Source organism: Epargyreus clarus, unplaced genomic scaffold, assembly GCF_041222505.1.
Source record: "Epargyreus clarus isolate Ecla_fem2 unplaced genomic scaffold, WU_Ecla_fem_2.2 ptg000027l, whole genome shotgun sequence".
Lineage (NCBI taxonomy): Eukaryota > Metazoa > Arthropoda > Insecta > Lepidoptera > Hesperiidae > Epargyreus > Epargyreus clarus.
Window position 1 is genome coordinate 6,454,582 of NW_027332234.1, and position 19,703 is coordinate 6,474,284.

The 19,703-nt window shown below is 33.6% G+C and overlaps 1 protein-coding gene across 5 annotated transcripts in view; it reads left to right on the top strand.

Annotated features, from left to right (window-relative positions):
* The window catches only part of for (cGMP-dependent protein kinase for), a 170,288-nt gene that overhangs the window by 135,166 nt on the left and 15,419 nt on the right, over positions 1-19,703 (top strand). For all 5 annotated transcript variants that reach the window (XM_073088853.1, XM_073088854.1, XM_073088855.1 and 2 more), the window contains 2 exons: positions 3,016-3,235; positions 15,978-16,119. In XM_073088853.1, coding sequence (XP_072944954.1) covers positions 3,016-3,235; positions 15,978-16,119 — 362 coding nt within the window. The remainder of the gene's footprint in view (positions 1-3,015; positions 3,236-15,977; positions 16,120-19,703) is intronic.

Here is a 19,703-nt window from a genome sequence, read left to right on the forward strand (position 1 = left end):
GCAATCACTTTTAAGTTAGGAAAGGTGTAAAAACAAAGGCTGGCGTGCTAATCGTTTTAACGTACGTGTGTGGACTGACGTTCGGATTCCGATTAAAATTCGACCGGATTGAATGAACAAAGACCTATTGTGAGTTTAGTAGAGTGGAACATTTTTAAATATTTCATGCGTTGTTAATTAATTATTCCGCGCTTACAATTTATTGATATACAATGTGTTAGTGCGCTTTATTATGTAGTTACATAAACTAAAATAGATTTACTGTTGAAAACATTGTTTGCATTACAAACAAAAAGTTACTAGCAAGTAAGTAATTTGTTACTGACTGATTTCTATCTATGTTCCCGATAATGACGAAACTTGAACCGTTTTGTTTTATTCTCGTAAATAACATAATATTTTGAACAAAAGAAACAAGATTCGGGTCCAATAATAAATCTTAAGTAGGTTAATGTAAAGAAATAATACACCTATCCACAACACTTTTGACTTTACGATTTCATTTCTATTATGATTTTATTGGTTAAAATTCCTTGATCCATGTTTCCGACTACGATATATCAAATGAGAATAAATAAAGGCGGCAGATAAAACCCATAACGTGTAATAAAGATTATCACTTTGAAATGCTCCCGGATTTCTTAAGAAGCAACCGTTCTTAGCACGGTTACGATATAAACGGATGCGGCCCACATCAGTGAGAGTGAAATCACGATCGTATTTTTATATCGGTTTCCGATACGGGTTTGCTTTTAACTGAAAGGTCTGTTGAGAAATCTGGAATCAAATCAGGTTAAAATATATTTGATGTAAATTGAATTTTTAATTACGCTTTTATACTTATGTCTGTTCTGTTCACGTGGAAAGATGAGTAAACAAATATTACTAGGACATAGATCTATATTTGTCATTTCAAAATAAACCCGGAAGCCTTTTTGTATCTATCACAAAGCTGTGCTGACAACTGTATCACGTGGGTCGTCTTTGGCAGAAGTAAATGTTTCAAAGTTTCAAGAAAGTAAATGTGGCAAAAACCTTAAGATGGGTTGAAAAATTCTTCTTTTAAGAACAAATTCAGTTAACCAAAATCTTAACGTTATTGTGATCAACTTTTAATAAGATTCTTAAACAACAATCATTGTCCTTGTAAACTGACCATATTGTAAAACATTAGATACACTTCATACACGATTTCTACTTCATTACAAATAATAAGAACGCCGTGGCAAAACACAATGGTCTTGCAGACAATAATACCGAATGGTATAGGATCCGGGACGAAACGTGTCAAGACGATTCATTTTGATGATATTCATAAACATAATACAAATACACGCAGAACAAAGAGTTATTCACACGCTTCTCTGTTTATTCGCACGCATATCACCTTGAGTGGATTTATCAATTACTCACACCTTTGCGTCTTGTAAGGAAAAATAGTTAGCTGATTTACAAAAAAAGACATGAATATTTCTCCGGAGGATTTCATTTCTTTCTTCTTCTCGTACTCTTAAAACATAGATGTCGTTGTTAGTTGTACATAATTCGGTTATATTGATATATCATTCAAAATATTTTAAAATACCTACGAAGTGAATACATATCTACGTAAATAATGTTTTTTCTATTAGCCGTGGATTAATAATTGCATTAACTGACTTAAGTTTCCTTTTTGCTTTTATAAAACCAAAATTTGCTGCCTATAATATTTTTATTTCTGTTTCTAATGCGTAAGCTTATAAAAACCAGAGGAAAAAAATCATACAATAATGTGGATGTGTCTTAACTTCTCGTTTGCAACATTTGCCAAAAAACACGTAAATATGCTTTTTGCGATATTCTGACCGTTCACCGACGTGAGTCATCAACATTTAGCTGCTCGGCGACTATTTAAACGTTGTTAGCCTTGGATACACCTTTTATGGTAAGGTTATATTTTGAAAGTGTCTCCTCTATAAGTTTATTTCCGATATCAACTTGATTGCCTAGAAGTATATTCAAATTGGCCTTGATTATCATAATTTCAAATGCTGTAATGTCTTTAATATTTAAATTAAGCTCTTGTTTTGAATTAAAGTAACCTGATTTTGGCGTGCAAATGCAACAGGATATTGAATTTATAAAAATTCCATATGGCGGTATTAAGTTGGGTTTTTAAGCAACTTGATTTACCACATATGACGATGATTTCCCGTGACTTCCGTCGGCTTAACTATTTCTTAAAACTTAATTACGGATAATGCTAATTTATCGTTTACCTAAAGTGTACTGTAATTATTTATTATTAGTTCCCTTTTAAAGATCATTAATATTTATGCCTTCATCATTTTACTGGCATTTTACTAGTAATAATGAATTGTTCGATGGTAATCTGTTGACTGTGTTATAACACGAATCGTGTTAAATAAACTGGACAAAAATATTGGTACATGCATGCGTTTATGATGATCCAGATCGGTTCACCGTTGATGATATATAGTTGAGAACGACAGATCATTAAACTATTTAGTTAAATATTATCCTGAAATTATAGGAACACGCTATATTTTAACATAAATTTATTCTGAGTCAATACTACTATGTGAGCATGCTGGGTCTATCAGTCGATGTTCAAATTACATAATTAACAATAAGTACTTAAATTAGCCTAATTACAACAAATAAGATTGACCAAATTTATGTGTAAGAAACTGTTCTTACCTATAACCTGTTCTGTATTTATTTTAATCAATGCCGTTAATTTAGTTCTAAATATCTTTTGAACTCACCATTAATATTTATTTATTTAATACATAGGCTTAAAAACGAACATTACGTGTATCCTCAAGTCGTTAGTGCACCTAATTTTACAATTAATGATTATAAATACGAGCAGATAATGTTAATTTTTGTGATAACTGTGTATTTGGAAGTCGACCTTACATTACACGCAAAAAATGCTTACCAATTCTTTTACCGGTATTGATTCAATAACGTATATCTTTTTTTCTTATATTCTTATAATTCTATTCACAGAGGGCAGAGTGGAGGTGTCGAGGGAAAACAAATACCTCAGTACGATGGCACCAGGCAAAGTCTTCGGTGAGCTGGCGATCCTCTACAACTGTAAGAGGACAGCCACCATCAAGGCAGCCACTGATTGCCGACTCTGGGCCATTGAACGGCAATGCTTCCAGACCATCATGATGAGGACCGGACTTATACGCCAGGCGGAATACACTGACTTCCTCAAGAGGTATGTAACTTTGTATTATCAAATTAGTGTTAATGGCTCGATCGTGTCGATTGTAAGAAGCTGTAATATTATATTTAGTTTCTCTATGTTGGAATCATTACCTACTAATGTTTTTTTAAAGCCTATGTCCTTCCTCAGGTTTTAAGCTATATCCACAGTAATTTGTGTTGGAATCGATTCAACGGCTTAACCATAAAAACGTAATAACTACACTTTGTCATTTATAGTATTATAAGTATGGGTTACTCTATTTACAGATATTATGTCACGTACCTCGCTTACTCTAACCGTTTCTATATACATTATTAAAAAGTGAGAAGGCATCGCCTTCGTGATTAAAGCTTCGGGCATAAAATTTTTGAGGTATCAACAACCATATCTCGTAAGTCAACAAGATACCGTGAAGTGTGAACACGCTATTTAGCAATCTTTGGCATAAATTCGTCAGGCTTTGCTCAGTGAAACTGATTATTTACAAGCTACTTTCCAAGTATTTGCTAGATACGATCATATTTTGCAATTTCACTCCCGCGCCACCTACGCATGCCATTTCGAATGGAGTTGCAACCGTATCTGATTCAGACAGCACTCAACAAGAGAATAATAATGCTTACGCCAATAACAATGTAATATAATAAGCGACAACTAAACCTGATATACACATGAACAATTAGCATACTGACAAAAAAGGAACACGTGATTTTAAAAACAGTAGCATAAATTCTACTTTGGACATGAATAGTATGAATGTCAAGTATTAAAGTTCGTGAAGATTTCCGGATTATGCCATTTTCGCAAGTAAATATTTTAAAATATTTATTTCTTTGAATGAAGCGTACTTATAAATACCTACCTTAATTCTTTATGCATTCAGCACCTTAGCTGATAAATTATTAATTTATATAAATCAAATACGTGACTTTTATAACATTGTATGAATTTATCTATTAGCTGAATTTAAAAATTAAGCTGTTTCTGATAAAGATTCTTGATTTCTTGGGTATATTACTTTATATTGAAGACACGTTTTAAAAATCTTTAATTAAGTTATTTTAAGGTATAGTTTCATTAAGCGAGGCATATACTTATACCAATAGCACCTAAATTAACTTAATAAAAAAGTATGATACAGAAGTAGATATGTAGCAACATAAAAACATCTGCCTACCTTTAAATAAATTTCTGTAGGTCATTGCTACTCGAATGTCCAAAACTATATTTACATTTCAAATCCTGTTGGTCTGTACATATCTATAACAATCAGTAATTTTGTAATGTATAAAATACTCATAAATAAAATTTCCCACAGACTAACGGATGCAAATCACATGCCATTCATTTCTGGAACTGAACTTTGAATGTAATGACCGCATTGTTTTGAGCCTGGTCATTTACAGGAGCTATTTTAGTTCCGATTTTTAACGAGACGTTGTTTACGTTGGGGGCCAGTAACCCTCGGTAAATGTCTTTCAAAACAATCTTTTGGCGCGATAATTAAGAAAACACATGGCTTATTCTATTTACAATTTGTCAGTCGACTGTTTTCGTTTGCTTACAATACTAACCACTATTATTATGTTAGCATGTTGTTATAGGACCAGAAGTTTTATAGTACCATAAATCAGGCATGCAACAGGCATTCATTGTTTAGTTTGAACCATAAGTACCGTAAGAGTAATTACAGTATGAGCGAGTGTCTATTCTCTCTTTGTTTCTTAATTGTTACGTAATTTAGCTTAATTTTAATATATTATCAGTTATATTTTATTACAATCGTCAGTCAAGAGATTTTAAATCATCTACGTTATTTTTGTCCATAAAGCAATTATCTATTATCACACAGATAATGGCATCTTTACTCATAAAATTATTTTGGTTCTATAAACAATGAAGAGTAAAGTTAATACAATAGTAAACAAATAAATGCACTTCAACTGATATATAAGATATTTTCAAATCAAATAAACATCCATTATGTAGTAAATCAACGTCTTTAGTGTTTGTACTTGTCTTAACAATAAAGTTTTGCGATGGCGTAGATTTAATACCAGAATTGATGTATTTTTATCTTTCTAATTATCATTATGTCTCGGTGATTAATAATACTCCTGTACAAATATTTTTGTTCTCAATAGTTGTCTAAGTGTGTCAAATAGTCGGCAATATCAAATACCAATATCAGTGTCTAATAAACTTCATAGAAAAATATTATTTACAATATGTTGAACCTACATTTTTGGTCGATCTTTTTACAAGCATTTTTTTGTAATTTTACTTTTATATCGCAATGTTTGTAGTATATGGGAGTGAAAAACGAAGGGGTTATAGTCGATGACAAGGATATTGAACTCGGACACTTATGCAAATGCGATGGGCGTGCAATGGCCCATTCTTCTCCTCTCATCGACTCCGGCATTTGCATCTCGCCCCACATTACGAATGTGGGCGAAAACTATTGTTGTACTAAGATAACGTCGCTATGCTACGTATGCTTGGAAGATAAATGAAAAAATGACCATGTAAAATAAAGGCAGCCTACTAAGCCTACTAGATAATAATACTAAATATCAATAACAAGACAGTCTTACTAATAATAATTATTCCCTATCATTTGAAATCTTACATACATATTTATGTCTATAATTTATGAGAGTTCGTAAAATACATTAGGTACTTACTCGTGTAAGTATTTTCATTATTTATTATCATCATTAGCCCATTATATTCCCACAGATCAAGAGATTTTTTAAAATAATTAACGCCTCTAAGGTTATAAAAAACCTTAAAACTCAGAGGCATTTGCGATTCGAATTTCAGACCTCAAGAGCTATTCGTTAATTTATATCACCAGGTCTAATTGTATTAGGATATCATTCCATTCATTGTAAATTGTAATATGATGCTTATTGAAACAATATTATCAGTATCAACAGTTAGCAGATCTCTCCACTTCCATACCAGTCCAGGTGCAAGTGTAAAAGTAGGCGCAGTGGTAGAAAGCAGTCATAATATATTCCTAGGGTGTCGTGTTGAAGCATTCCGCTTGACTTTACTTCTGGGAATCCTCGATCTCGTTAACCGTATCTGGTGATCCGTCTTCTCGGAACAGGGATAATATCTTTATCGTGACTCCTATCCTGTGTTGCGTATTTATAATTTCCAATTCGTGTTTCCTGGGAAAGACTATTTTCAGATTTGTTTCGTGATTTTTCTTGTTACAAACTTCTTGGAAAAAAGGTATTCCTGCCTGAATATAATGTCTGACGTAGTTAGTGAAATGGATTGGTATAATTGTCAGAATAACAACCAATTTTAAGTCTAAATTAGACTTTGTAATACTATCAAAACATAGTAGGAATTTGTATATTTTTGCAGCAAAATAAAAAAAAGTCCTGTACTTTTCATATGAGTATTAAAGGACTACTAAGAAATCCATTGGTTATCTACGTAACGACCTCTAGATGCCAATATACATCGAGTCCTTTCTGTCGGATCGAAACAAGGTTGTCCTATCGCAACATTATTGAGGCACTTTACACGTATGAGAGCATTTTAATTCCTTACAGCATACTCCGTGTTTTTGTAACATATTAAGCGATTGTGAGACAAAGGCGTTGTTGACGAAACTTGTGTCACAGTACCGTTGCCTAAGGCCCGTGCGATACGATTTGCGAAATACTTGTTGTCACGTTCGCGTGCCCCGACATTTGGACTCGTTATCCTTTCACCGTCCGAATGACTCCTAGGAACAGTGGCTGTTTTATCTCCTTCATCAAAACGGCTTTTTGCTTCCCGAAAAACATCGCTGCAAGTTTTACTTTGTCCATTTCCAAGGATTCAATTAAATTCTTAATTGAAATGGTTTCTACTAACTAAGCTATTGTAGCTACTGAAATACAATAATTACGTCATGATGTCGCAAGCATGATAGGTAGGCTGTGTAATAATTTATAGCGGTTTGTTTGTACGATCGTTTAATCGTCGGAACAATAGCTGTCTAATTTCAAGATAACCTGTAACATTTAAACAAAGCCTTAAGTCATTGGAAGTACAGAATTATATTAGAAAATTTTGCAAGTGGTAGGTACTCAAGGATATTTACTATGCCAGCTTGACTTCAGCTTAAAATTTTCAATCACTCATAACAATAAAAAATATCTTAATAATTAAGAAAATGTATGTATCTATTCCAGTTGGTTTGACGTGGACAAGAATGGTTTCTCTATGAAGTCTTCTAGTAAACCTTCAGAAGCTGTCGTTCGTCTATTTATTTCGTTACGTTTATTTATGAACTAGGTTGATGAAATTAGTACTTGATAGAAATTAATTGAGCCTGAGAAATAATATAAAAATACTTTTATTCTCTTATGACTTCATATTGTTATGACGGCTTTTGTTTTGTATGCAAATATAATTAATCCCTCTTTATGTGCTTTATCTTTATCATCTTTTCCTGTCTACGATTTGCATTGTTTTGAAATGCCATTTTATCTAAATATATACTTTTCATTTTCTATTGTAGTGTCATATTGTGTAAATTTAACTACCTTTGAAATTATTCTATTGTTGCAAAATGTGATATATTCCAAATTATAATTAAAGACATTGCACTAAGATATTTTATTAAACTTATAATAACCAAGCTAATAATTTAATTTTATCTCGAATATTTCTGTGTGTAGGTAGGTACTTTGCTTTTCTCTTACTTTCTTTAAATTACGATACCGAAAACATGACAAAACTTTGTTTCTTAAAACAGTTATCACTTTGTACTAAAACGTAGGGTGTTTACAATAATTTGTTCAAATGGTCTTCCTTGCAAACCGGCATGGGACAACACACGTTCAATAATTGCAAATGAAAACATATTTTCCATAAACAATACATGTAATTTAATTACACATATATACTCCTCAATTTATATGATAGCACAAGTGGCAGCAATCAAGTAAGTTATTGATGTGATGGCTAATTCTGTTTTTCTATTACACATTAGTGTTAATACTACCTCGACATACATTACTGATATACCTGCTAGTAATTACCTAGTTGTCTTTTAGGCACTTGTTTAACTACAAGCGGAGACTTGTTAACTTAATCTTTAGTTTTCTTTTGTATAATTTTATGTGTTTTTTTTCTTTTTTAGTCTATCAACTCCGTATACGACTCCTATCTAAAGTTCCTCAGATTATACTACTAGGCTATTTTATTACTATTGATGACGACCCGCGTGGCAGAGCCGTCACCATACTGGTGTGACGCGCAAAGGGTTCCGGGTTCGATCCCCGGCTAGACACATGTCTGACCGGGGCTGTCTGTCTGTCTATATATCTATTTAATGATGAATTCGAAAGCGTTTGTATGAAAAATATATAAGATAAATATGCGTCGCTAGATACATACCACTAACTTAAAAGATCTTTCTTCTTGTCACAGAACGGTATATTATCATTGCTTCGCTATATAACTCGTTGGTGATGGAACAAATACCTCAATCGACTTGGGAGCGATAATAATCGAGCTACTACGATATACTGTTACATAATACAGTGAATTATTATACGTTACTATAAGTACTTCCTCGTATGAAATAGAGCAATAATTATGAAGTGCACACTTGGACTACGGTTTCGACACAAGACTATTACTTTCTGTAAGCATTATTTATCAGACTACGAAATGTGAATAGGAAAAGAAAAGAAAAGAGACAGTTTGTAGTCAGTATAAATATCTACGTAGGTCACCACGTTACATAAATAGCTACTCTAAAGACTTGGTTATTAATGTCTAGATTTAATCTATTACGACTATTATTAATACTCAATCTATAAAAATCCAGTTTCTAGTATGAAGAAATTGTCAAACGTTGAGCTTTGGTAGGAAATACATTGGGGAGATACATTTATTAATAACAGTCGTTACTCGCCTCCTAGAATATCCATAAAAAGACAAAATAGAGCTACTGTGTACTATAATATACGTATTGAATGTAAAACTAGGTCTAGCTGATAACCCAAGGTAAAGTTTATCAATAAGTCGTGACCAATACCAAAATAACTAACCGCAGAGAGATAAAATACCTGAGTTATCATATGGTTTCTAATAGCCGCTCTTCGAAATCATTATATTAATATTATAACGTATAGTGATATTATTATATAAAACTCATTAAGTTATCGTTGATGTAGGATATTACATAAATGCAAATATTGACACATTTGCATGCGAAGTTATGCGAATGCCATTAAACCATAATGAAAATATGCCTACTTAGACATAACATAAGAAAAAGTTATGCATAACTTAAATATAAATGCAGGCTTATAAATATATACATATAAGGTTTTTCAATTTTTCTAATGATTTTAACACAATTTTAAAATACACGAGTAGGTACTATTAATTATTAATACTGAGTTAAACACTGACATATTAGCATTATTCTTACTTACACAGCATACACTACATTTTTAAACACTCTATTACACTAATAAAAATAATTTGCTTCCACAAACAGATCAACTAAATAGAGTTCTAATTAATATTTTTTTATTATTTTTTTCCATAGATTAGTAAAGATTACTCACTCCTAACAAGAAAACGTAACCAGTTTTGACAATTGAAATAGTTGCGTAAAAAACTTTTGCCACGTCTCCGTGCTAAAATGTCCCTAAAATATTTGAAATAATTATTTATTTATTATATAAATTACGCAGTATTAGTTATTTATTCGTACATTTTCGCTAAACATGTTTTTATTTGTCAAGAATTCAAAAAAATAACTTACTAATAAGCCGTTTGTGGCTTCATTCAATTTCAAGGCGGCGAAGTATCTTACCTAATCTATGTTTTTTTCTTAAAGATCAGTTTAAAAATCTGTGGCTGCGCACGTAAGTGACTGTACAAGAGTTAAGAGATAATAAATGTAAACGATAGAGTATCGATTTATAATCACATGTACTTGTACATTTGGTATCGAAATATCGTTACCAATTACATGAGGCCTAAGAATCGAAATAAAAACAGAATCGACAATATATTAATAATTCAAGATGAATTAATGAGAGATGAGTCGATGTTTCTGCAAGACTACTCTTAATGTCTCAGATTGTGGTCTATATTTTTTGTTTTCAGGCTTCTCTATTGAATTTCGTAACGCACTATTTACATTTTTATAAGCTGAGAACTTTGCATGTTTATCAGCATTTTTGTACATAACATTTAAATTGTTGGCCGTGTAAGTATAGTTAATATCAATAACCTTAGTACGTGACTTAAAAGTTATGAAACTATACGATTTTACGAGACTTTAAAAATACATACTACCTATTAGAAACTCTGTATGTAGGAAATAAATCACAAATACACAAAGTAGGTATCTATTAATCTATACAATTAAATATTAAGGTCACATAGGTACTCGTACTTATTAAACGGAATTTATTGTCGATTGCAACAGAAGTTGTGGGCGTAATAAAGATTGATTGAGCGTGGAAACTACAGGTTTAATAAGCTCTAACGTGGCTGTGCATTAGAGCGTGATAACCTAGTGGTATCAATTCGCTCTTAGGGTTCTAATGTACGAGCGATAGTCCGCGCCGGCGACTGTTGCCGACGGTAGCCGGCAGTTGCTATCTACAGGGGGAGATAGTCGGCTACAGTAGGCAGTGGTCGGCAGCAGTGGGCGCTTTTTTATAATATAGGAGAAGCAGACGAGCATGCAGTCCACCGCCATGTTGGTAAGAGGCTACCGCCGCCCATGGACATCTGTAATCAACCCCAGATAGAATTAGATATTCCTACCTGACGTCGGTCACAGAAGCGCCACTACCCCTGAGGACTAAACTGGTACGCCTCGGAAAAGTATGTCTCCCTTACCACACTCTTTAAATCAGAACACAGCAGCGGTTAACGTTGCTATTATGACCGGTGATGTGCCACTGGAGTCGAACCACCAAAGGTCTACCAACTTAAAAACTGACTGATAACAATTGGCGACTGCTAACAATCAGCCCCCATTGTACTCGTGTATACTTGGCTGTTACCAGTTGTAAAAAATATTTTTCTGAGATCTATCAGAGATGCTAATATATATTTTTTCAAAAATCCAAAAATATTATGGGGTTTCTCGTCGTATGTACATATAAGGACGTAAATTCGCGTTAGCGTGTAAATAGGTAGGTTTCTATATAGTAGGTTGGGTAGTACATCATTCCTTCCCGGACATACAATTACAACAACAATAAGACAATTGAATAACAAATTTGTGGGCCAGTCGACTAACACGCAAATCAATTTAATCTAATCCGGCCGCAATCTATACAATCCTTGTTAACTGTGGAGGGTAAGGTATATCGAGCGTATGTATAATAATGTATATGTATGTAAGTATATCTTAGTTTTTAGCACGCTCTGCAGCTTGGGCTTAACGAATTTTAACTTTTAAGGTTTCGTTGGATTCGTTTTAATTGCGTGTACAAATATTTTTAAACAGATGGATTTTTTTGTTTTTATACTAATTCACCAGTTTGAAATCACTTTAGATATATTCTTGTAACTTTACTGGATTATAAAAGAAACCTTAAAAATGTATGAATGTTGTAAAATGTATTTTTGTAAAAGCAAAGGACACTCAAAGCTTAAAAGTCAACTTTGTCGGTGATTAAAGTAATGGGATTGCTTGCAATTATTGTACCCTTTTCACATGCTTACGTACCGTGAAAACCAAACAATGTAAATTATACTTATGTTATTGGCGGTCAGTTTTTGCATTTCCATTGTTATGACAGTACATAAACGTGTGTATTTGGTATTATAAAAGTGAGTTACAATTATAAAATATAAAGGCATTTTCACATATTGTTGATTGATGCCATTAAACTGTGAGATCACTACAGAAGAATAGCTTACTTTAGTTTGAAAGTGTGTATTAGTACAGATGTCGACCCATGAAAGGTTACAAGGGCTTCGTCCTTAGAAGTAGTATCTATGAATAACTTCAGTTGGGGATCCTGAAAACTATGGAGTTGATTAGAAAAGTCCATGAGCTATAATGGAGTAGAAGGTGGTAGAACCCTTTGTAGTTCGACTCCGGCGGCACCACCGCCACACCTATTTCTTCCTAATAACAGCAGTGTTAGCGCTCCTGTGTTCCGGTTTGAAGGGTGTGGTAAGGAAGACAGACTTTTCCGAGGCGTTCCAACTTAGTTCTCAGGGGTAGCGGCGCATATGTGGCCGACCTCAGGTAGGAATATCTAATCCTATATGGGGTTGATTACAGATGTCCATGGGCGGCAGTAGCCACTTACCATCAGGTGGACTGCATGCTCGTCTGCTACTCTTATATTATAAAAAAAAACTATTTCGGTGTGTTTTAACTGTAACAAAACTTCACAATAGCCGAGTTATTTAGTAACAATCCTATCCGAATTATGTTTCAAGATTAAAATTAATAAATTAATCAGAGATATAATACCTACGCAAGCGCGGAGCTTAAGGGAGATAATATCTAAGCTCATTATAGATTTTGACGTAACATTTCAACTAGATCTTACCACATTGCACCACAAAGTAATGTAATCCTATGGCCATAGATACTTATATCGAGATTTCAATCGACTCTTAATGTCTAGTCAGGGCAGTATTTTCCTTTTGTATAATTACTTTAACTATGAAATATATCTAAAATATATTACATCTGAATAAATAGATAAATAATACGAGTTACTACAGTAGTTACGAGTATGAGTAAAATAAAAATAGAATTTAAGACGTGTTATACGTATTTTTTCATTATACTCAAAATTTAAGTAAATGTCTTCCTATTCGGTGACTTGCGTACAATAAAGGCGGACACGTACAAAGTTTCGAGTTCGATTCTTAGGCAGACAAATTTGTAGGTGATCCATTTAAATTGGGTTTAGATATTGCTATCTTTGCGTCTTTGTCTGTATCGACACAAAAATCTAAATATATATTACTCAAAGGTGGCGAACTGACATAGTGATCTATCAACGCACAGCCCAAATCACTGGACGGATCGGGCTGAAATTTGCCATGCAGGTAGATGTTATGACGTAGGCATCCGCTAAGAAAGGATTTTGATCAATTCTACCCCCGAGGGGATAAAATAGGGGATGAAAATATTACTTCGTAACGCGAGCGAAGCCGCGGGCAAAAGCTCGTGAAAAATAAAACGTAATCTTAACATGGCGCTATGAGTGGAAGTGTTAATAAAACGCCCTAACATCTCGACCATCTTATCTTCGTAACCTCTTTTGACAATTGAAACAGCAACCGGATGCACAGAAGTTGCAATTGGTGTGCCAGATATGTATGAGCATCATTTACGTGGGCTAACTAACCCATTGAGATACCAATTGGTACAATTGTGACCAACAGTTGATTGGGAATAACAAAAGCGTCAGATGTATTGACATGCGGGTTATTACGAGCTGCATTCCATGCATGCGAGCGAGATCTTTGCCCTGTTATGGATCTTGTGACGCATGAGATTTTCATTTTAATATTGATATTGACATTGTTATTGATATGGGTATTGATGTTGATATTGATATTGACATTGATTTTGGTATAGGTATTAATGTTGATTTTGTTATTGGCGAGGACGTGTTGTACGATTGGCCTCGAATGGAAGGAACTTCTCTCCTTATAATTATTGTAGGCGGCGTCTAAAAAATCTAATCCAAAAATAAGTAGCGTCGTCCTGAAAAGTTGTCTACTAACATCATTAACAAGCATTGCCATGTCTATGGCGATCTGTCTAGGACATGTCTAATTCCTAGTCAATTAAAAACGGATGCATGAATTTGATTGGAGAGGGTTTCATCAGTTTTTGGGTTTTAAAAGTCCGCTAAATCCACTATTCTGTATATCTAATGGCACGATGTTTACTGTAGTTTAACTACACTGTTGTTGTGGAATTCCTGTCATATATGTTTCTAATGGTAAGATTCCTATGTTCCTCCATTGTTAATAGACTGACTAAAAGTAGAAAATGACGAATTACCAAAATTTTAAGTCTTAGTGTTAAGTGACATCCATTTTGCTTTTTTCTTTAACATAGGTAATTATGAACAACTATTTAAGACTAACATAATTATGAACAACTTTAAAATTTTAAGACAACACTTAAAAATAGAGTCACCTTGAAAATTTCAGGATATATTAAAATTGTAGCATATGAAAGGCAATCTTGAAAGTTGTCCAGAACTACATTGAAACTAAATAGGTTGTAATAACATAGTCGACGTTCACTTAAAGTAATTTACTAAATTAAATATAGGCGATGTTTGAAGGTCAGTTTGTTAACATTCACTGAATAATGATCTGGGCCGCGATATCGATACCGAGACATACTTCGATTGGTGTACTAGTTTAAGTTTGTTTGTTTGTTTGGAGTTATGTAACTAGTGGTCTTCTAATTTAGGTTGCCATACAAGTTATACAACCTCAAAAGAATTGTTTTTTGCTCGAATATGGATGGGAATGTTTTTCAGTGTATGTACTATGTGTGTAGTGTGTATGTTATTCTTTTGCACGCCCTACAGTACAAACGGCTTGACAGGTGTTGTGTTAGCCTAAATTATGGGAACGACATAGACTATATTTTGAGCACTCTTCCGTATTAAATTGAAAATGACGTCACTGATCTAATCGTACACTGTCATCAAAACCAAATGTGTATTCAAAATTAATTTTAATATATCGAATACCGGGAAGACGGTTTAAATTCAAAGTGCAATATTTGACCCTCACTTAGATATGAACTAACAAAGTAAATGACATAAAAGCTTTCAAATATTTTAAAAGCACAGATAGATCCTTCAAGTATTTATCATTATTTGTTTCTTTTTCTAAAATCCTCGGCGAAAATTCTAACTATTCACGCCGCTACGATAAATATCTCATACAGTTTCTTTGTAAACCGATACGTTAGTCACGAGTCACGAACAACGTTGCAAATGCATTAACAATTGAACGGTTATTCCGAAATACTTCCATAGACTTAACTCACAATCTGTCCAGTGTGAAATATTAGATATTACACCGCGATCCATCAGTACCTTAAACTGCAATTTTAGTTACATAAATTGTTGCCTGAACAAGATAATAATCGATTGTTGAAACCAATCGTTGCTTCCAACTGTTTCGTTTTTAGTGTTCCGAATCTAAATTGAATCTACGTTATCGATGTTGTGCCTGTCTTTCGTCACATGCCTACATGATAGATAAGTATCTATATATATATGCGAAATAAACGAAAATGTACTTAGCCCCTAGTGTGTTTAGAGTACGTCTCAGATCTCCTTTTGTGGCGAGTGTCCCGAGACCACCAGTTGGATATAAGTAGGAGATGCAACTATAGTCCTATATTTTAAGATTGTTACAAGATGAGCCTGAATGGAGAAAGCGCAGACAAAGAATAATCAATATTTCAAGAATAAGAAATATTTGATCTTTCGTACATTCTTTTGAATCAATTATATGTAAATTTTGTAACCCATGCTTATACAAACAAAAATAATTCTCCCGACCTATTTCTTCAAGAATAAACATTTTCTGTTACGAAAAATATGCTATAAACCCAATGCCACGTATGCCACGTTTAAACGCCAACTCCCACTTCACCATAAAATAACCGATTACTTAATACACTTCAAGAAATAAGTTCGTTCACATTGACCCGGTTAGCTTGAATAACGTTCGTTTTCTTTTACAGTGTTCCAATTTTCAAGAACTTGCCCGAAGACACGCTGATCAAAATATCGGATGTACTTGAAGAGACGCATTACCAGAACGGTGATTACATCGTCCGGCAAGGCGCGAGGGGCGACACGTTCTTCATTATTTCTAAGGGACAGGTAAATGTTGCTTTTAATTTTGTGACGGCCGCCGAAATTGTTTCGGTGTAGATCTAACATGCATCGTTTGTTGTATTAACCGATTTGGATCTTTTTTGATGTTGATTGTCACTTTCTTTTCCAAGTTTTTCGATAGCAGGTAAATAGTAACGTTTGTTATTTTACTTCACAATATTCATGTGAAGTACTTTATTATTGTTTATAAGAAAACTACGACTTAACTTTTAATAATTTCTTCGCACAAAATATTTCGTGTATTTATTTTTATCAATTTATCAATTATATTTTTTTACAGCAAACTTAAAATTGAGCGCCTTGATATTACTCAATGTCGATTCTTAAAAAGTAATATAATTACGCTGCAATGATATCGATCATCGATTTGACAGTAATCGGTATGATATTTAGAATAAACTAAACGAATCTGCCATAGAAAGCGATATATTGGACATAGCAAAATTATTTTACAGTGATTGATTTGACTAACGTCATACATAATCTGATATTTCTCCGAAATATGCTAAATAAAGCTTTGTAATCTAAGCAGAATTTAACTTTCCTTTCTTTAGTTGATTACGAAAGTCTGTTACTTTTCTCCTTTTCAGTGATTTTGTATTAAGTTAGATTTTAAATAGCTCTTCAAAGTCAGCTTGAACTTTAGACATTATCGAGGGTTCATGATTATCGGAAAATATTTTCCATTTTCACACAGTCTTGACATTTAAATTTCGAAATTGTTTACGTATTGTCGTCGTACAATATAAAAGTACAATGCTATGACTTGAGTTCCAGTGTTTTTTATTAGGTTTCGAATGTTAACTAGTGAAAAGGTAAGCCTTTCAATGAGTCCAACCTTTAAAATACCTTAAAAGCCTTAACGAGTTTCTTACGACAGCTCATAAAAATCAAAGTATTCGAACGCGGAACATAATGGAGTCATTATATTTCTATCATCGTTTTTGTGTTGTTTTGTCATACGTGGAGCGGTCCGGGTGATTCAAATTCCAAACGTTCCATTTGTTATATAGCTACGTAATTACACTTCAGAGAAATACAGTTTTTGGATCGTTTCATAAAATCAACGGTTAAATCAGAAGACGCTTTATACACTCACAGACCCACACTACGATTCCCTATGTTATGGGTGCGATGGACATGCAAAGACAAACTTAGACCAGGAGCAGAAATCTAAATTCATTATTTAGACATCTGACTGGCTGGGGATCCAACTCGGAATCCTCTGTGCGTTGACCAGGGGACCGCTTCGCCAAGCAGGTCTTCAAAATATTACACCTCTTTCCGGGACCGTTTTTAAAGGAAAACCTGTATTCCACTCATTTCCATTACAATTATTCTAGCTGTAATTGGTATAATCATCACATTCAGCAATTGATAATACGTCAGAATTTTCATTTTCATCAAATTCAGTAACTAAACAACATTTATCAAATACCAAGCAGCTAATTTGTTTTGATGATCGCTCGTGTGAAGATGATCTCTAAACACGAAAGTCAATTTCACTTTCGTTCCGCGGATCGAAAGCCGTTTCGAGACGTGACTTCTTCGTCTGAAGCCACGCCTCCACGTTTTGTAAATACAATTCAATTACCGACCATACATTTGAGATTCGCTTCACTTTTTCTGTAATCTATCTGTTTGAATTTGTGATGTCAGCTTGACGAAATGTTTTCATCAAATAAAAGCTGAGAGTGATTCTATTGGATTATCTAACTGTTTGTCTGTGAAAATGAAATTCTTATTATTTGGGGAAACCACTTAAATATGTTTGTATTTCAAGAATTGACTACCTCAGCAATTTTATTCTATATCATTTGCAGTCAGATGAGCTTGCAGTCTATTAGATGTGTTGACTACAACCCATAGGTAACATTTATTTCTACCCGTAAATAGTATTACTATAGTCTATAGGACTCCTGTTCTTCGAGACATTTATGTTTTATCATTCAGAAGCCACTTTGAAAGATGCAATGTTTTAAAGGCGGTACCACCTCCCATACTATTTCTAGCAATAAGCAATTTTCCTTTTCGGTAAAAGGCTGTGAATATCTATTGACAAATATATATAGGTAGGTATAGACCACATACTATCAGGTTGATAGTATGCTTATAAAAATTGGGTAAAAAAAGAAGTTGTAAAAACCCATAATTTACGCTTCAGGCCATAACACAAGTCTTATAACTGGTAAATAACCTAAAGTACATGGAGTAAAGATGATAGTAATCGAAGTAAACGTCTAACAAATTGTGACAGTCAACACATTGAGAACTGCTATCGCACGATCTATAACAGCTCGTAGCGGATGCGATGATAAAGTCAATTACGTTTCATTGCGGTTATAATTCTCTAGAGAGTGTCTACCAGCGTCCATTAAAACTCTATTAACAACATTTTAAAATCACTTAGCAACGTTTTATTTTGTAACATGGCTTGAAATGTATATCTTACAAAGCGTTCCACTTGTCGATCCCAACGCCCGCGATCTCTCAATTTATGACGATAAGATTTTTGTGGTCACGGTCGTTGCGGTCGCTAACTGGAACGCCCTATTTTTCCTACAACAAATAGTATAAATATGAATTTAATTTTGCACACAAATCGATATTAATACACACAATTGGTATATATAATATTTCAAAAGTATTGGGTATTTTTAAGACGTACAAATTCATAAACTGTCTACTTGTAGACAAGGAGGCACTGTCACGCGGAAGGTAGAAGTATGAGGCGCTGTTAAAAAATATCCATAAGAACAGGTTGTACCAACCAATAATATATCTCCGGAACGAATGATCTGATTTTCATAATTTTTTTGGACAATAGCGGTGGACCGATGAGATGATACAAAAAGTTTTACGTTCGCTTCGTGTGGAACTTATCACTTTTAAGTTACCTAATAATTTTGATTAAAAAAATTCAAATGCCTTCCATCCGCGATGGTAATATTTTTTTACCGTCGGTCAACTAAGTTAACTATGGATCAATAAAAACCTACACAAAATTGTAGATCTGTCAAACGAAGACGTAGTTACACAAAAATCCAAATGATTGGAAACCGTCATTTTTTTGAACAGCAGTAAATAAGTTAACGGATTCCTAAAACTATACCAAGAAAGATCTCTTGGTGCTGTGTGCCATTGATATTTCTTGTAGTTGGATTCTACAGTTGACACTTTTTAATTAGATACTAGAATTCCTTATGTTGTTGATTCCATTAACATATCAATATTCAGATCAAAAATCTAATCATGAAGATCTTTGCCAAAAAAATTCCCAATGCTTGGCCGAACGAACGAACACTTAGACCAGACGAGTAACTACATATTTAGTTATTGCATCAACATTTGTACCCAATACTTCAAGTTATTATCATTAGTGCTTTGTATTGGCAAATAATAGGTATCATTAATATTATTCATATTAGTTATTGTCCGAGAAACGGAGATTGTATAGGTACCTCACCTTGGCATTTAATTGTGCGTCGATACTTGGTTTCTGCACACTGTATATTGATACGAAATCAAATCGTAAAATATACTTGTACAAATATAAAATACAATCGTGC